At 46.5% G+C, this 20,380-nt stretch overlaps 1 protein-coding gene across 1 annotated transcript in view; it reads right to left on the bottom strand.

Annotated features, from left to right (window-relative positions):
* Window positions 1-884: 884 nt before the first annotated feature.
* The window catches only part of LOC147979748 (uncharacterized), a 44,228-nt gene continuing 24,732 nt past the window's right edge, over window positions 885-20,380 (bottom strand). The window contains exon 2 of the mRNA XM_087547146.1: window positions 885-8,688. Coding sequence (XP_087403272.1) covers window positions 3,127-4,035 — 909 coding nt within the window. The 5' untranslated portion in view covers window positions 4,036-8,688 and the 3' untranslated portion in view covers window positions 885-3,126. The remainder of the gene's footprint in view (window positions 8,689-20,380) is intronic.

Below are 20,380 nucleotides of genomic sequence, written 5' to 3'. Positions count from 1 at the left end.
CACACAGACAAGAAGACTTAAGTGATGCCTAATTCTCTTTAGCTCTGGGTGGTTAGGGCTTTATCCTCGCAAGGAATTCTCTCTCAAAGGCTTCGAGGTGGGTTGCTCTCAAACGACAAAAGCCGTACTCTCAATCTGAGCAGTCAACCGTTTATGGTTGTAGGGGGTGGGCTATTTATAGCCACTTGGCAACCCGACCTGATTTGTCCGAAATGACCCTAGGTCACTAAGGAACTGACACGTGTTCCAACGGTCAAATTTCAAACTCACACGACAACTTTACTTGGGCTGCAAGCAAAGCTGACTTGTCTGACTCTGGACAAGATTCGCTCTCATAGTCTTCACTCGAAGACATAGGTTTTGGTAAGGCATCACTACAGTCATTCTGACTGGTTCTCTTGGACCCCACTTAACAGTACAGTGGTTCCTATGACTCGACACAAAAGAAAGAGAACTACGAAAGATCTAAGTCTTCGAGCTCCATAGGCTTCATGTGGTGTCTTCTCTTGTCATAGTCTTCAATGTGAATATCTTCATATACCACCTTTGACTTCAATGTCTTCATACATTTTTAGGGGTCATCTCTGGTAGGAAAACCGAATCAATGAGGGACTTCTACCTGTGTTATCCTGCAATTACAACATCCAAATACAATCAAGGTCCGGCTACGGAACCAAAATAAAAGAAGAACCCCAAATGCGACAAGGTCCCCGATCGACCCCAACTGGGCTCCACTACTAATCAACTGGAAACGGAAACAACATAACGAACACGATCTTCATCAGCTCCTCCTTGAGCTTGGTTGCGTCATCTGCACGGTTCAACGGCACCTGCAAGCTGGTTTTGGAAGTATCTGTGAGTCACGGGGACTCAGCAATCTCGCACCCTCGCGATCAAGACTATTTAAGCTTATGGGTAAGGTAAAGGTATGAGGTGGAGCTGCAGCAAGCGACTAGCATATATGGTGGCTAACATACGCAAAAGAGAGCGAGAAGAGAAGGCAAAGCACGATCGAGAAACTATGATCAAGAAGTGATCCTAGAACAACCTACGTCAAGCATAACTCCAACACCGTGTTCACTTCCCGGACTCCGCCGGAAAGAGATCATCACGGTTACACACGCGGTTGATTCATTTTAATTAAGGTCAACTTCAGGTTTTCTACAACCGGACGTTAACAAATTCCCATCTGCCCATAACCGCGGGCACGGCTTTCGAAAGTTCAAATCCCTGCAGGGGAGTCCCAACTTAGCCCATGACAAGCTCTCACGGTCAATGAAGGAATAGACCTCCTCCCGAGATATTCCGATCAGACTCGGTATCCCGGTTCTACAAGACATCCTCGACAATGGTAAAACAAGTCCAGCAAAGCCGTCCGATATGCCGACATCCTGATGGGAGCTGCACATATCTCGTTCTCAGGGCAACACCGGATAGGTCAAGCTACGAGTAAAACCAGCCCTCAAGTTTCCCCGAGGTGGCCCCGCAGGCTGTCCATTTTGGACCAACACTTAGACAAGCACTGGCCCGGGGGGTTAAAATAAAGATGACCCTTGGGCTGGCCTAACCCAAGGGAAAAAAGGCTAGGTGGTGAATGGTAAAACCAAGGTTGGGCCTTGCTGGAGGAGTTTTATTCAAAGCAAACTGTCAAGGGGTTCCCATTATAACCCAACCGCGTAAGGAACGCAAAATCCGGGAACATAACACTGATATGACGGAAACTAGGGCGGCAAGAGTGGAACAAAACACCAGGCATAAGGTTGAGCCTTCCACCCTTTACCAAGTATATAGATGCATTAATTAAATAAGATATATCGTGATAACCCAACAAAATATCCATGTTCCAACATGGAACAAGCTTCAATCTTCACCTGCAACTAACACCGCTATAAGAGGGGCTGAGTAAAGCGATAACATAGCCAAACAACGGTTTGCTAGGACAAGGTGGGTTAGAGGCTTGGTTCAACAATATAGGAGGCATGATAAGCAAGTGGTAGGTATCGCAGCATAGGCATAGCAAAAGAGCGAGCAACTAAGCAAGCAAAGATAGAAGTGATTTCGAGGGTATGATCATCTTGCCTGAAATCCCGCAAGGAAGAAGAACGAGTCCATGAAGAAGACAAATGGACGTAGACGAACGGTTCCTCACAAACATGACGTTATCGGAACCAACCCGAAGAAGCAACACCGGAAAGAAGCAAACAACATAGTAAAACATCCACCACAATAAACATGACATGATGCACAACCAAGTATGATGCATGTCCGGTTTAATGAAGCATGGCATGGCAAAATGCACAAACAATCCTACAAATTAAGTGGAGCTCAACATGCAACTCCGTTGCATATTGACGAAACACCACATGACTTATTTAGTTCTCTCTCGTTAGGTACTCAACAATTTTAAATGTTGTTTAAGCATGGCAAGAGGTGAAGCATAACAAAACTATATCATCTAAACAATTTAAATGGGGCCGGACATAACAAATAACAAATCCGGTAAATCCCCATATGCCTTAGTAATTTAATGCAACAACAATTTAAACATTTTAATTGTTGTTATCATGATGCAGATGACATGAACAAGTTTATGCAATTTTTATTAAAACTTGACAAGAACATTATTATGAAGCATTTGACATCGTGGTGGAAAGGAAAAGGGTGCCACGACGACGAATCCGAAAATGGTGCCACGACAACATATCGGTTATCCGGTAGCCCACGGGGATACCGGTGCAAAAGGAAGTGACGGGAGCGTGTCATGCAAGGATGGTGGGGTGCTCCCGATTACGGGGTTCCCACATGTTGGTGGCAAGGCAAAAGAGGGGCAACGTGCACCGAACAACTCCGACACGGAGCAAACACGAGCATTTCATACAACATATGCATTCGGTCCACGGGTCATCGTCTCGGCGGTTATACCTTCGAAGTGAGCAAACGAGACAGTTCGGGTTCGAGGGGACGTAGTGGAAGTAGACATTCTCGCAACGGTAGAGGAAGTAGATGTTCATGGTTCGTTGTGGGAAGTAGACGTTCTCATGGCGACGGTAGTCGTTCCAGGCGCCGGGTGTCGAGGTACTTGGCGATCTTAGGGTTCCAAAGAAAGCGGTAGAGGTACTTGGCGCGTCATAATGTAGTCGAACTTGACGAAAAAATGGGTCTCCTCAGGGACTTGATGCATCCGAGTTCTTCGGGTTTGTAGTAGTACTTGGCGTTCGGAGTCCGGGTCTTGCGGGTGGTGTACTTGGTGCTTGCGGTTCCGATCCGGGGGTGCATGCATCCATGGTAACACTGCATGGCGCAAAGAGGCGACGACTTGGGCGGCTCTAGACAAGGACTCGGGCAGCTTGTGTATGAGCTCGATGGGGCTTGGCTGCTGCTCGTCTCCTTCAACAAGTGACAGAACGAAGGCGCAGCAACACTGAACAGCGAAGCAGCAGCTACAGCGAGGCAGCGGTGCCGTGGTGAGGTCGCAGGCGAGAATGACGACGAACTTGGCACGCTGGAGGTGGAGGGGAACACGACGAGGCGGACGATAGCGGCAAGCTCGCTGGCACGGCTGGTGGCGGAGCTCGCCGGGCGACGGAGGCGCGGCGCTGGCAAAGGGAGGCCACGATAGAGGAACGGGTCTCCGGCGACGAGGCACAGCAGCGGCAGCGGCCATGGAGGACGGCGGCGTCTCCCTGACGCGTGCGGGGCTGGAAGGAGCAGAGCGGGGACGGCAGGGCGTGGTGCCTCGCTCCTCTCTCTGGCGAAGCATGGAAGGAGGAGATCGAGGGAGAGGGCGCTGCGAGCGAGAGAGAGGGAGGCGCAGGTGGGAACGGCCGAACCAGGAGGGGATCGGCCAGGAGATGGAGATCGGGCCTCTCCTGGCGGCGCTGGTGGGAAGACGAGGGAAGGGAGTGGGGAGCGAGAGGCTGGGCCTAGGGTTAGGAGAAGTGGCCTTGGAAGCCGGCCTGGGTGCGGAAGATCCAGGTGGGCCGGCGCGGAAAATTGCCTAGGGAGGCCCAGTCCAGGAAACCTTTTCCTTTTCATTACCCTCTGTTTATATAAATAAACAGTTTCAATAAAAGAAAAAGGTCAGGGAGCTAGAAGAGAAGTTTTTCGGATATAAAATATCCTCAAACTCCTAGAACTATACTCTATTTGATAAAATTGCCTTGGATATCTTTAGAGGTAGAAAAATAAAACAAGTTTAAATATGATTCAAACTTGAGACATTTTTGAACCTAACCAAAACAACTCCAAAGGATCTGAAATTTGACAGAGAGGTTGAGGGCATGGTCGAGAATTTATAGGAAAAGAATGAGCATTAATAGAGAAGGGGAAAATGGCACTTGCAAAAGAAAGGAACTAGAAGGAAAAGAGAAGGAGATGATGCATGGGACAAAGGCATTGGGATAGAGATGACAAGGAAAATATATGAAGTTAAGTCAGATAGAAGAAGAGTTGAAGAGTAATGCAATTGTGTGATGGGTGATTCCAAGTTAATGGGATATTTAATATAGCTCCCTAATATTGGGAGGATATGTTATAAAGAGAAGTCACTCTTCCCTCGATTTAAATGGATCGAAGATCCACACAATTTATTTAGTTGAGATGCAAAAGATTTATGAGATGATGGCATGATGACATGATGCAATGCAAAAATAAAAGGGCTAGCACAAATGAAACAAAAGGCGAAACCCGGAATATATGGAAGTCTTCTCGAGCATCGGTCTCGGGGCGTTACAACACTCCACCACTATGAGAGGATCTCGTCTCGAGATCTAGAATGGCACCGGAGGGAAAAAACGGAAGAGAAAAAGAAGAGGTAAAACTAAGTTGCTTCTTGACAAACAAGTGAAACCACGAACCTTGAGAGGTTGGTCAAAATGGAAAGAAAGAAAGCAACGGAGATGAACAAAGTAGAAAACACTCCGTTAGGAAAAGGAAACAAGGAAGAACAACTTCGGGTAGCACTCCGATTGAAAAATGGTACAAGACTTGATAAGACGAAAAGAAGTTGAGTAAAAAGGCACAACACTCCGGTTAAAAACAAGATAGAGAGGGAAAGAATGGTACAATTTGGGCAGCACTTCGACTGAAAATGGAAGGAATTGAACATGATCTTGACAAACAAGATGATGGGTTGAAGAGAGCAACAACACAAAGCCTCCGGAACGAAAGAATAGATGTTGTATCGACGGAACAAAAGAACGGAGAAGAAAACAACATCTTCTACCTCCGATGATCTTGAAAAGCATCTTAAAGAGAAGGGTCGCACGGAGTTGTTGGAAAACCAACAACGAAAAGAGTAAACTTGATATGGTCTTATGGGATACATCTCAAATTATGAGGTGACAACCTGCCACTCACGGGAAAAAAAGAAAAAAAAATTGGATTGATATGAACAAGGAGACAAGAAAGTATTTCGCCGGGAGGATAAAGAAGAACTTGGGTCCTTTATAAGCACCATAAGTAGCAACCATCCTTAGGGAAGGCTTTAGTGAAATATAACCCAAGATAATTCCAACGGAGAGGTTGATGGATTTGAAATACCTCATTCGTAACAACATGTGGGTCATGAAACATGAACTCAAATTATGAAGAATGACATAATACCACCTCCAATGATACGGACGAAAGAAATGCACTTCGGAATGCGAGATTAAGAATGCTTGAACTCCTCTGAAAATAATCTTGATGAACATTTCAGAATGGATTAAATCCTTGATGAATCATTATGTAGACCCTCCATGAAGATCTCCGTTAAACAAAAGAATGATCAAACGGAAAAAGGGAGAGAAGCTGAAAACACAAGGTGAATCCTTGTAATGATTAGATGGATCTTCACGACGATACAATTGAGAGAGCCTGGAACTCCGGGAAAGGAAAGATGAGACAAATGATACCGAGAATTTGATGAGCCTCCGGAATAAGGAATTAATCTCTTGGATGAAACAAGAATAAGAATTACATTATGCTTATCCTTCATCAATTAAATTGATGACAATGAACAGATTTGGCATATTGCTTATTCTCGTAGAAAAGATTAAGATAGATATAGCACAAAGTTGAGAAGGTCTTCGACGAACCACCGGTAGGATTTGAAAGAACGAGAGAATTGATACGGAAGAGAGATCTTGAACGAACCACCATAAGAATTAAAAATGAACGAAGAGAAGATAAAGAAACACTGGAAAGAATTATAAAAAGAACGAAGATACTTGAGAGAATTTAGATACAACTGAAACGAAGAGATCACGAATTGATTAGAGAATATTGAATGATGCACCAGTATGATTTGGAGAATGATAGCTGAAAACTGAGATGAATACTTCTGAGATGATGGCCTCTAGGTAATCAAACTAAGAAGAAAGAATTCTCACAATCAAAACAATTATGATAGGATGACCTCGAATTAGAACCACGAATCTCTGAGAGAACGGATAAGATATGGAGGTAAAACTCTTCTTCGGTCTTGAAATATGAGAATTACGACGAGAAACACCACCATGAATTATTGAGGCACTCCGGAAGAATCAAAAGCGAAGAGGTTGAGCCAACTATGAAAAGAATTTGAAAACTATTTTGGAGAAGACATTTGACTGATGATAAATCATTCTTACGTCAAACTTTGAAAAGAATTTGCGAATACCTCCGGGAAAATAAGAAGAGTCAGGTGAGATCCTGGAAAAAGACCTGTGGGTTAGGGCCCACTCAAGAGAAACACCGTTGAAATGATTGTTAGAAACTGAGATTGTACCGGTTGAATTAAATGGCTAGAATGAGATAACAACCTCGAAAGATCTTGAACAAATGCAGAGTGGAAAACACGAATCTTCGAGATATCTTGAGCACTCCGGAAGAATTGAATATCGAGAAATGAAATATTATGAGGTGCACCGGTACGAGAAGGCATTTGAAACGAGGGAAGGATATGATCAACAAAGCTTGAATTAGTTCCACCGGAGAAGAAAGAGAAAGAATAATGATGAACTTGAGGTTCCGTTAGAATCTTCATGAGAATCACCGGATAAGAACATTGAAGGAAAAGAATGGAGAGACGCCCATCAATCAAATGATACTTGATTGAGAAATCTGAGTCCTTGAAGGAAAAAGGGAGGGTGGGCGGGAAAACAAAGACAACTTGGAGACGAATGAAACAAACACCGTTGAGAAGAACTGATACTTGATCTTGCGGATGTTGCAATGATCGGATCCACTTGAAGAGAAGCACACCGGTTGAAAAGGATTGACATGACAAACTCAATGATCGGGAAGGATTAGTATTCACATAGGAATATGAGAACACCACTTGGAAAAGGTATAGAATCAACATTTGACTTCGAAGCAACTCGAATACCACAACTCAAAAAAACAAAAACAAAGGATTGGCTTGCAGAATAAGCCGGAACAAACATATGATAGACATTTCGTCCAAAGTTTTCGTGGTGGGGCCTACACGGGCTCGATCGTACAACACCATCATGTACAAGGCAGTGCACATGACATACGAAGCGTCCCCGAGTCGGCATAGCCAAGGACTCTTTAAGACACAACGAGACCACTGTAAAACCGACCATGGATAGGCGGACCACTAGACGTCGAACCCCAATTTCATATCATACATCTGTCGGAAAGATATCCTAAGCGCTACTTGAATTCCCACCTATGAAACTCCCGAACCTTTCCGGTTATGCAATCAGGTGTTGGGGATACAGGGGAAGCATAATATCTCACCCAAAACTAGCAAATCCTACATCCAGCTGTATCCATCCTTCAACACATAACCAAGAAACCTTCGGAAATCGTGTACCTGAACCTTCAAAAAGCATCCGTTATACAAGTTATGGCGATACTCCCGAACTCCCGCCCTAGTACTGGGTGGCGTCGAGGTTATCTCACCAACGAACTGCATAAAAAAGATTTTCGATGTCGGCGTACTAGACTCAGGTATTCCAAAACTGCAACGATAAAATTATGATGCCAACACCTCAGAGCTCAACTCCCCGGGACACTGCCGCAAAACCCCTGACAGGAGGCTCCAATACAATGTTCTCGTCACAAACCATCGGAACGATTCCAAGATACCCGCGTGATCCTAAATTTTTTTTAGTGAAATTTGAGAAGAGAAGAGTCAAAACTCTACGTCAGGATGCCTTACCAGAGCGATGAGGAGACTCGGAAATAAAAAGAATTCCTAAACTCTCCGATATATAATTCCTAAATGACTCAAAACATTTTTTTCTAGACACAACTCGGCTGCTAAAAACGATCAAGCAATGGGGCTCCTAAGGTCGGGGAAGGCTCTGATTACCAACTTGTCACGCCCTTGATACGGCTATATCTCCCACGTGTCGAAGCACGACTTAGAGGCATAACCGCATTGAAAGCAATGTCGCAAGTGAGGTAATATTCACACAACCCATGTAATACATAAGGGAAAGAGATACATGGTTGGCTTACAATCGCCACTTCACATAAATACATGAATAAAGCATTACAACATCCAAATACAATCAAGGTCCGGCTACGGAACCAAAATAAAAGAAGAACCCCAAATGCGACAAGGTCCCCGATCGACCCCAACTGGGCTCCACTACTAATCAACTGGAAACGGAAACAACATAACGAACACGATCTTCATCAAGCTCCTCCTTGAGCTTGGTTGCGTCATCTACACGGTTCAACGGCACCTGCAAGCTGGTTTTGGAAGTATCTGTGAGTCACGGGGACTCAGCAATCTCGCACCCTTGCGATCAAGACTATTTAAGCTTATGGGTAAGGTAAAGGTATGAGGTGGAGCTGCAGCAAGCGACTAGCATATATGGTGGCTAACATACGCAAAAGAGAGCGAGAAGAGAAGGCAAAGCACGATCGAGAAACTATGATCAAGAAGTGATCCTAGAACAACCTACGTCAAGCATAACTCCAACACCGTGTTCACTTCCCGGACTCCGCCGGAAAGAGACCATCACGGTTACACACGCGGTTGATTCATTTTAATTAAGGTCAACTTCAGGTTTTCTACAATCGGACGTTAACAAATTCCCATCTGCCCATAACCGCGGGCACGGCTTTCGAAAGTTCAAATCCCTGCAGGGGAGTCCCAACTTAGCCCATGACAAGCTCTCACGGTCAATGAAGGAATAGACCTCCTCCCGAGATATTCCGATCAGACTCGGTATCCCGGTTCTACAAGACATCCTCGACAATGGTAAAACAAGTCCAGCAAAGCCGTCCGATGTGCCGACATCCCGATGGGAGCTGCACATATCTCGTTCTCAGGGCAACACCGGATAGGTCAAGCTACGAGTAAAACCAGCCCTCAAGTTTCCCCAAGGTGGCCCCGCAGGCTGCCCATTTCGGACCAACACTTAGACAAGCACTGGCCCGGGGGGTTAAAATAAAGATGACCCTTGGGCTGGCCTAACCCAAGGGAAAAAAAGGCTAGGTGGCGAATGGTAAAACCAAGGTTGGGCCTTGCTGGAGGAGTTTTATTCAAAGCGAACTGTCAAGGGGTTCCCATTATAACCCAACCGCGTAAGGAACGCAAAATCCGGGAACATAACACCGATATGACAGAAACTAGGGCGGCAAGAGCGAAACAAAACACCAGGCATAAGGCCGAGCCTTCCACCCTTTACCAAGTATATAGATGCATTAATTAAATAAGATATATCGTGATATCCCAACAAAATATCCATGTTCCAACATGGAACAAGCTTCAATCTTCACCTGCAACTAGCACCGCTATAAGAGGGGCTGAGCAAAGCGGTAACATAGCCAAACAACGGTTTGCTAGGACAAGGTGGGTTAGAGGCTTGGTTCAACAATATAGGAGGCATGATAAGCAAGTGGTAGGTATCGCAGCATAGGCATAGCAAAAGAGCGAGCAACTAAGCAAGCAAAGATAGAAGTGATTTCGAGGGTATGATCATCTTGCCTGAAATCCCGCAAGGAAGAAGAACGCGTCCATGAAGAAGACAAATGGACGTAGACGAACGGTTCCTCACAAACATGACGTTATCGGAACCAACCCGAAGAAGCAACACCGGAAAGAAGCAAACAACATAGTAAAACATCCACCACAATAAACATGACATGATGCACAACCAAGTATGATGCATGTCCGGTTTAATGAAGCATGGCATGGCAAAATGCACAAACAATCCTACAAATTAAGTGGAGCTCAACATGCAACTCCGTTGCATATTGACGAAACACCACATGACTTATTTAGTTCTCTCTCGTTAGGTACTCAACAATATTAAATGTTGTTTAAGCATGGCAAGAGGTGAAGCATAACAAAACTGTATCATCTAAACAATTTAAATGGGGCCAGACATAACAAATAACAAATCCGGTAAATCCCCATATGCCTTAGTAATTTAATGCAACAACAATTTAAACATTTTAATTGTTGTTATCATGATGCAGATGACATGAACAAGTTTATGCAATTTTTATTAAAACTTGACAAGAGCATTATTATGAAGCATTTGACATCGTGGTGGAAAGGAAAAGGGTGCCACGACGACGAATCCGAAAATGATGCCACGACAACATATCGGTTATCCGGTAGCCCAGGGGGATACCGGTGCAAAAGGAAGTGACGGGAGCGTGTCATGCAAGGATGGTGGGGTGCTCCCGATTACGGGGTTCCCACATGTCGGTGGCAAGGCAAAAGAGGGGCAACGTGCACCGAACAACTCCGACACGGAGCAAACACGAGCATTTCATACAACATATGCATTCGGTCCACGGGTCATCGTCTCGGCGGTTATACCTTCGAAGTGAGCAAACGAGACGGTTCGGGTTCGAGGGGACGTAGTGGAAGTAGACGTTCTCGCAACGGTAGAGGAAGTAGATGTTCACGGTTCGTTGTGGGAAGTAGACGTTCTCGTGGCGACGGTAGTCGTTCCAGGCGCCGGGTGTCGAGGTACTTGGCGATCTTAGGGTTCCAAAGAAGGCGGTAGAGGTACTTGGCACGTCATAATGTAGTCGAACTTGACGAAAAAAATGGGTCTCCTCAGGGACTTGATGCATCCGAGTTCTTCGGGTTTGTAGTAGTACTTGGCGTTCGGAGTCCGGGTCTTGCGGGTGGTGTACTTGGTGCTTGCGGTTCCGATCCGGGGGTGCATGCATCCATGGTAACACTGCATGGCGCAAAGAGGCGACGACTTGGGCGGCTCTAGACAAGGACTCGGGCAGCTTGTGTATGAGCTCGATGGGGCTTGGCTGCTGCTCGTCTCCTTCAACAAGTGACAGAACGAAGGCGCAGCGACACTGAACAGCGAAGCAGCAGCTACAGCGAGGCAGTGGTGCCGTGGTGAGGTCGCAGGCGAGAACGACGACGAACTTGGCACGCTGGAGGTGGAGGGGAACACGACGAGGCGGACGATAGCGGCAAGCTCGCTGGCACGGCTGGTGGCGGAGCTCGCCGGGCGACGGAGGCGCGGCGCTGGCAAAGGGAGGCCACGGTAGAGGAACGGGTCTCCGGCGACGAGGCACAGCAGCGGCAGCGGCCATGGAGGACGGCGACGTCTCCCTGACGCGTGCGGGGCTGGAAGGAGCAGAGCGGGGACGGCAGGGCGTGGTGCCTCGCTCCTCTCTCTGGCGAAGCATGGAAGGAGGAGATCGAGGGAGAGGGCGCTGCGAGCGAGAGAGAGGGAGGCGCAGGTGGGAACGACCGAACCAGGAGGGGATCGGCCAGGAGATGGAGATCGGGCCTCTCCTGGCGGCGCTGGTGGGAAGACGAGGGAAGGGAGTGGGGAGCGAGAGGCTGGGCCTAGGGTTAGGAGAAGTGGCCTTGGAAGCCGGCCTGGGTGCGGGAGATCCAGGTGGGCCGGCGCGGAAAATTGCCTAGGGAGGCCCAGTCCAGGAAACCTTTTCCTTTTCATTACCCTCTGTTTATATAAATAAACAGTTTCAATAAAAGAAAAAGGTCAGGGAGCTAGAAGAGAAGTTTTTCGGATATAAAATATCCTCAAACTCCTGGAACTATACTCTATTTGATAAAATTTCCTTGGATATCTTTAGAGGTAGAAAAATAAAACAAGTTTAAATATGATTCAAACTTGAGGCATTTTTGAACCTAACCAAAACAACTCCAAAGGATCTGAAATTTGACAGAGAGGTTGAGGGCATGGTCGAGAATTTATAGGAAAAGAATGAGCATTGATAGAGAAGGGGAAAATGGCACTTGCAAAAGAAAGGAACTAGAAGGAAAAGAGAAGGAGATGATGCATGGGACAAAGGCATTGGGATAGAGATGACAAGGAAAATATATGAAGTTAAGTCAGATAGAAGAAGAGTTGAAGAGTAATGCAATTGTGTGATGGGTGATTCCAAGTTAATGGGATATTTAATATAGCTCCCTAATATTGGGAGGATATGTTATAAAGAGAAGTCACTCTTCCCTCGATTTAAATGGATCGAAGATCCACACAATTTATTTAGTTGAGATGCAAAAGATTTATGAGATGATGGCATGATGACATGATGCAATGCAAAAATAAAAGGGCAAGCACAAATGAAATAAAAGGCGAAACCCAGAATATATGGAAGTCTTCTCGAGCATCGGTCTCGGGGCGTTACATCATCTCTGGTAGGAAAACCGAATCAATGAGGGACTTCTACCTGTGTTATCCTGCAATTCTCACAAACACATTAGTCCCTCAACTAGGTTTGTCGTCAATACTCCAAAACCAACTAGGGGTGGCACTAGATGCACTTACAATCTCCCCCCTTTTTGGTGATTGATGACAAACTAGTTGAAGCTTTCAACGGGGAATATAATCTGTGAACTTGTAAAGGATAAGGAATTGTCTTTATAAGTTGCAAGGGCTCCCCTTGAAGATGTGCATATAAGTAATTTGCTTTTGGAATGCAAATGCACATGGCAGGTTGTACTTGTGGAGATCCACTTCAACTTATGATGACAATCCACTATGCATGTGAAGGTATATGAAGATAATGACATGCATAATGGAAAATGGACGTCTGCAGAATGATCTAAGTGCGGAATTTATCGTCGCACATGCGGAATTTATCATCGCAAAACAAGGTGGCAGATAAGTAGCAGACGACCATCGAGTTTAAGTGTTACAACTCAAAGAACCAAATGTAGCAAAACGAGAGTTGTAATCACGAAGCAAAATATAAAGCACCCGCCCATATGGACCCGCTTGAAGACTATCAACCTCATATGCTTCTCCCCCTTTTGTCAGTAAGGACCAAAAAGGTTTGAAGACATAGAGCATCTACTCGTTCCCATGAGGAGTAGGTGAAGTAGCAGGGTCGTTGGTGGTGTTTGGCGGTGCTAAAGAGCTTGGAGCAGAGTCGAAGCGTGCTGAAGGAGGTGGCGGTGAAGTAGCATCGTCTTCATCCTCGATAACTCTGGCAGTCACAGTTGCAGCAGAGGAAGAGAACTCAGAGTCTTCAAGGGATGGAGTTCGTCCCAGCACTGCCCTTCGAGGAGGTGTGGAGTCAAACTTGAAACGCTCAATGAAGCCATCCTCTTGAAGATCATCTTCAGAACACATCAGCGTTAGCCCTTTCCATGTGCGGCGAGAGGTTTCGTGGGCAACAAAGGCATTCTTGGTGGCAAGATTGTGAACGCGATTAACATCCACCAAGAGGCTTTTCATCTGACGCTTCAGCCAGTCATGATGCCTATCCTGTTTCTGATGAAGAGCCACAAGAAGCTCTCGGTTGTTGAGAACACGAGTGCGCTTCTTGGGTCGTGGAGCAGTTGTACTATCAGTGGCTTCAGTGGAAGCAGGATGTGGTGCACGTGTAGTGCCAGCCAAAGGATACACACGAGTGACTACTTCAACTCCTTCAATGTTCTGAGAGAAACTCTGATGCGCCGCATTCTGAAGACTTAGAGGTTCTTTGGCAGGCTCAGGATAGATGGCTTCAATTGACATATCCACATCAGGCAGAAAAATCCGATGATTGCGAGCAGATGGCTGATATGAGATAGCGGAGTGAAGTTTGATCAGCCGCATTACCCATGGGGCGTAGAACTTCAAGCCAAACAGATCAGAGCCTGATGCAGCAAGTTGGCGAATGAAGAAGTCTTGTGCATTGAAGCATTTTCCATGAAGAATATAGAAGACCAAGGTCTTCATTGCACCCTCAAGCTTGGCATGTGGAGAGTGCCCTTTGATGGGCCAGAGAGTTCGCCTGATGATGTGATAAATGGTTCTTGGCAGATACTCAAGGTCTTCAACAAAGAACTCCGTGGGATAAGCAGCATCTTGGGGCAATGGCTTCATCATGCTGAGCATCTGACTCATATCAGGTTCAGACTTCTGAAAGATGCTCTCAATAGCTTCACTATGAAGCTGACAGCCATGCTCATAGAGATCGCCAGGAGTGGGCAAACCAGTGAGCTCAATGATATCAAAGGCATTGGCTTCGTGATGAACGTTTCCTGTCATCCACTCCAGGACCCAAGTGTTCGGATCTCAGCTATACCCGCGGATGTGAAGTGTGGCATAGAATTGGAGCAGGAACTCTTCATTCCAATGCTCTTGGTCAGTAACGAACGGCAGCAGTCCAACTTCCTTGAAGCAATCCAGAGCTTCTTCTAGACAGGGCAGACCAGCTATAGTTTCAATGTCAAGGCGCTTATGTGGGAAGATGCGACCTTGGTTGTAAAGAATGCATGAGTAATAGCTTCACTGCGGATAGCTCCAGAACCGATCAGATGATATCCTTTCCCTTGAGTAGGGGTTCCTGGAGCTATTGAAGAATGTGTTGTCTGCTCTAAAGCCATTGATATTGAAGGAGCCAGGTGCTGATGCAGGACCTGGGAACCTTGGCAATCTTGGGATTGGCTTCTGTACCTGAGGCCTGTGCTCAACATGATAGTCGAACAGGGGACCGACAGCAGCCTCAGGAACAGAAGTGTCGGGATCAGTGGCTTCGCTGTCTTCTGATGCTTTTGTTGGGGAGGGCTCCACATTAGCTTCATTGGTGGTGGTGGGAGCCGCAAGATATTCAATCACGTTCTCCTTGAGAACTGCTTCTTGGTGGGATAGGGGAGTGGCAACTTGTGGGACTTCTTCTTCCGCGGCTGATGCAGCCGGATTGTCTTCAGCAGAGACTTGAGGCCTTGGACCTTTGCGAAGCATGCGCAATGCAGGCGACGCCTGTGGAGTTGGAGTTGGCTGAGCCTCAAGGTCTTCTTCCTCTTGTGGGCGATCCGCCCATGAAGCATTCTGTGTAATTGGCGTCAGTGGACGACCAATGCTGATGAGTTCGCTGTTCTCGAGCTGAGGAAGGACTGCACCATCTTCTACATGGTCATGTTGACCAATGTCTTCAACAGCGATGGGATCAGCTGCTGGAAAATCTTCAGCTTCATGAGCCTCTGTGGAAGCAGGCTCATGGATTGTCAGTTGACGTTCAGCGTCAGGATAAACCATAGAAATAGGTTCAACTATCAAAGGCTCTGTGGGAGCAGCCCGATCTTTCTTGGTCTTCCTCTTCTTCTTGGAGGGGGCAGTAGGAGAGGCTTCAGGATGTTTCCTCTTCCTGGCTTCAGCCTCAGCAGTCCTCGTCTTCTTGAGCTCTGAAGCGGTTGACCGGCTTTTTAGCTTCGAGTCAGTCAGTCTAGTTGGGAAGACAATGGGAACTGCTTCCTGCCTTGGTGCGTCGGGTTCAGCCGTAGCAGGCTTCTTCTTCTTCTTTGCGGCCATCCTGGGGTCGATGCCAGGACGCCCAAGGGCCTTGCGCTTCTCAGCCTCATTGTAGGCTTGCACACATCTGTCAGCCAGAGCCTTCATGCGCTCACGCGAACCCTGAGCTTCTGCACGTTTCTTTACAAAGGCTTCCTTGAGCTCGTGCATCATTATCTTGAAGTTTTTCACTTCTTGCACGCTGAGCTTGGCCATATGCTTCTTGAACTGAGCCTTTTCATAGTCAATCTTTTGCTTCAGTTCAACAATGCGCTGGGCGACAGCTAGCTCTGAAGCAATGGCGCCTTGGAAGGCGACACTAAGGCCAATGGGTAGTTGCAGATCTTCAAAGCTGATGTTTGGCGTGTCAAACCACTCGTCAATGAAGTTGTGGATGATAGTTACATCAAAGAAAGGCAGATCATTGAAGATTTCTGCTTCTTCTTTACTCTTGATGAGTTGCTCAAGAGCGTCATCTGCAAGATCTTCATCACTTGACAGATCGATGGCATCATTGCGCAGAATGGCAGCAGCTGTTAGCTCTTGGCCGGTGTGAGACAGAGGCATCTTGACCTTCTGGGGCTTGGAGATGCGTGATAAGTCTTCGGACTGCACACTGTCTTCAGGAGGTGCAGTTGCCAGTGGCTTCGCCCGTGAGATTTTTGGTGAAGGGGCAGGCTTTGAAGCTTTAGGCTTCTTCAGCTTCTTTGTCTTCGGCGCTGCAGGCGCTTCATCTGATTCAGCGTCAGCTGCAGGATCATTCACTGCAGTCCCTTGAACCAAGATGTGGGTGATGAGGCCTTCAAGGTTGTAGAAAGGACCGATGACATTGGGTTCTGCATCTCGTGTGCCATCAGCCCTTGGAACTGAGGGACTAGGGTTGAAGTCTAGTCCCAATGTCTTCTTGTTTTGCTTCGCTGAATTCTGGGCAAACTGGAAGTTGCGCTTGAACAGATTGTCGTCACGACACCATAGTAGTGACGATGGGTGTGCATCAGCAGGCTGTGGCCCACGGACCATGCAGGGATAGAAGACTTGTTCAATGGCTTCATCTCTGGACCTGGGTAGAAGATTCTTGTATAGGATGTCTCCCCATGGTCTCTTGATGGTGTTTTTCTCAGCATATTCCTGGGTTACAAATCGGTATTTGAACCATTGTTCTGCCCAATATCTTCGAATCCATTGGATTCGGGTCTTGCGCTGATTGTAATCCTCTTCAGGATCTGTCTTGTACAGTTCTGAGAGGTCATCTGGCAGATCTCTGGATGTTTCTCCATGACGCTTTCTGCCACCCTTCCTTGCTGATTTCTCTGAAGCCATAAACTTTAAAGTGAAAGGCTGTTGGAAATATGCCCTAGAGGCAATAATAAATTGGTTATTATTATATTTCCTTGTTCATGATAATCGTTTATTATCCATGCTATAATTGTATTGATAGGAAACTCAGATACATGTGTGGATACATAGACAACACCATGTCCCTAGTGAGCCTCTAGTTGACTAGCTCGTTGATCAATAGATGGTTATGGTTTCCTAACCATGGACATTGGATGTCATTGATAAAGGGATCACATCATTAGGAGAATGATGTGATGGACAAGACCCAATCCTAAGCCTAGCACAAAGATCGTGTAGTTCGTATGCTAAAGCTTTTCTAATGTCAAGTATCATTTCCTTAGACCATGAGATTGTGCAACTCCCGGATACCGTAGGAATGCTTTGGGTGTATCAAACGTCACAACGTAACTGGGTGACTATAAAGGTGCATTACAGGTATCTCCGAAAGTGTCTGTTGGGTTGGCACGAATCGAGACTGGGATTTGTCACTCCGTGTAAACGGAGAGGTATCTCTGGGCCCACTCGGTAGGACATCATCATATGCGCAATGTGACCAAGGAGTTGATCACGGGATGATGTGTTACGGAACGAGTAAAGAGACTTGCCGGTAACGAGATTGAACAAGGTATAAGGATACCGACGATCGAATCTCGGGCAAGTACAATACCGCTAGACAAAGGGAATTGTATACGGGATTGATTGAGTCCTTGACATCGTGGTTCATCCGATGAGATCATCGTGGAACATGTGGGAGCCAACATGGGTATCCAGATCCCGCTGTTGGTTATTGACCGGAGAGTCGTCTCGGTCATGTCTGCTTGTCTCCCGAACCCGTAGGGTCTACACACTTAAGGTTCGGTGACGCTAGGGTTGTGAAGATATGTATATGCAGTAAACCCGAATGTTGTTCAGAGTCCCTGATGAGATCCCGGACGTCACGAGGAGTTCCGGAATGGTCCGGAGGTAAAGAATTATATATAGGAAGTGCTGTTTCGGCCATCGGGACAAGTTTCGGGGTTATCGGTATTGTACCGGGACCACCGGAGGGGTCCCGGGGGCCCACAGGGTGGGGCCATCTGCCCCGGGGGTCCACATGGGCTATAGGGGGTGCACCTTGGCCTATATGGGCCAAGGGCACCAGCCCCTATAGGCCCATGCGCCTAGGGTTTCCATATGGGAGGAGTCCCACTAGTGGAAGGCACCCCTAAGTGCCTTGGGGGGGAGGGAAACCTCCCCTGGCCGCCGCACCTAGGAGATTGGATCTCCTAGGCTGGCGCACCACCCCCCTTGGCCCTCCTATATATAGTGGGGGAGAGGAGGAACTTCAGACACCAGCCCCTGGCGCCTCCCTCTCTCCCTGTTACGTCTCTCTCTCGTAGTATAGGCGAAGCCCTGCTACTGTGACGCCCTGCATCCACCACCTCGCCGTCGTGCTGCTGGATCTTCATCAACCTCTCCCTCCTCCTTGCTGGATCAAGGCGTGGGAGACGTCTCCGTTCCGTACGTGTGTTGAACGCGGAGGTGCCGTCCGTTCGGCACTTGATCATCGGTGATTTGAATCACGACGAGTACGACTCCATCGACCCCGTTCACTTGAACGCTTCCGCTTAGCGATCTACAAGGTATGTAGATGCACTCTCCTTCCCCTCGTTGCTAGTCTCTCCATAGATAGATCTTGGTGACACGTAGGAAAATTTTGAATTTCTGCTACGTTCCCCAACAGTGGCATCATGAGCTAGGTCTATTGCGTAGATTCTATGCACGAGTAGAACACAAAGTAGTTGTGGGCGTTGATTTTGTTCAATATGCTTGCCGTTACTAGTCTTATCTTGATTCGGCGGCATCGTGGGATGAAGCGGCCCGGACCAACCTTACACGTACTCTTACGTGAGACCGGTTCCACCGACAAACATGCACTTGTTGCATAAGGTGGCTGGCGGGTGTCTGTCTCTCCTACTTTAGTCGGATCGGATTCGATGAAAAGGGTCCTTATGAAGGGTAAATAGCAATTGGCATATCACGTTGTGGTCTTTGCGTAGGTAAGAAACGTTCTTGCTAGAAACCCATAGCAGCCACGTAAAACATGCAAACAACAATTAGAGGACGTCTAACTTGTTTTTGCAGGGTATGCTATGTGATGTGATATGGCCAAAAGGATGTGATGAATGATATATGTGATGTATGAGATTGATCATGTTCTTGTCAAGGGAATCACGACTTGCATGTCGATGACGAGAAAACTTCAAGAAGACACGATGATGGAGATCATGGTGTCGTGCTGGTGACGATGATGATCATGGAGCCCCGAAGATGGAAATCAAAAGGAGCAATATGATATTGGCCATATCATGTCACTATTTGATTGCATGTGATGTTTATCATGTTTATACATCTTATTTGCTTAGAACGGCGGTAGTAAATAAGATGATCCCTTACAACAATTTCAAGAAGTGTTCTCCCCTAACTGTGCACCGTTGCTACAGTTCGTCGTTTCGAAGCACCACGTGTTAATCGGGTGTGATAGATCCTTACGTTCACATACAACGGGTGTAAGACAGTTTTACACATGCAAAAACACTTAGGGTTAACTTGACGAGCCTAGCATGTACAGACATGGCCTCGGAACACAGAAGACCGAAAGGTCGAGCATGAGTCGTATAGAAGATACGATCAACATGAAGATGTTCACCGACGATGACTAGTCCGTCTCACGTGTTAATCGGACACGGTCTAGTTGACTTGGATCATGTAATCACTTAGATGACTAGAGGGATGTCTATCTAAGTGGGAGTTCATAAGATGAACTTAATTATCCTGAACATAGTCAAAAAGGATTTTGCAAATTATGTCGTAGCTCACGCTATAGTTCTACTGTTTAGATATGTTCCTAGAGAAAAAATTAGTTGAAAGTTGATAGTAGCAATTATGCGGACTAGGTCCATAAACTGAGGATTGTCCTCATTGCTTCTTAGAAGGCTTATGTCCTTAATGCACCGCTCAGTGTGCTAAACCTCGAACGTTGTGTGTGGATGTTGCGAACATCTGACATACACGTTTTGATAACTACATGATAGTTCAGTTAAACGGTTTAGAGTTGAGGCACCAAAGACGTTTTTGAAACGTCACGAAACATTTGAGATGTTTTGAGGGTTGAAATTGGAATTTCAGGCTCGTGCCCACGTCAAGAGGTATAAGACCTCCGACGATTTTCTTAGCCTGCAAACTAAGGAGAAAAGCTCAATTGTTGTGCTTGTGCTCAGATTGTCTGAGTACAACAATCACTTGAATCAAGTGGGAGTTGATCTTCCAGATGAGATAGTGATGTTTCTTCGAAGTCATTACCACCAAGCTGCTAGAGCTTCGTG

This window comes from Triticum urartu, chromosome 3A (genome assembly GCF_056163025.1).
Source record: "Triticum urartu cultivar PI428250 chromosome 3A, HENAU_Tu73, whole genome shotgun sequence".
Classification (NCBI taxonomy): Eukaryota; Viridiplantae; Streptophyta; class Magnoliopsida; order Poales; family Poaceae; genus Triticum; species Triticum urartu.
The sequence above is the reverse complement of the archived record's forward strand: the minus strand, read 5'-3'. Positions and strand labels throughout refer to the sequence as shown.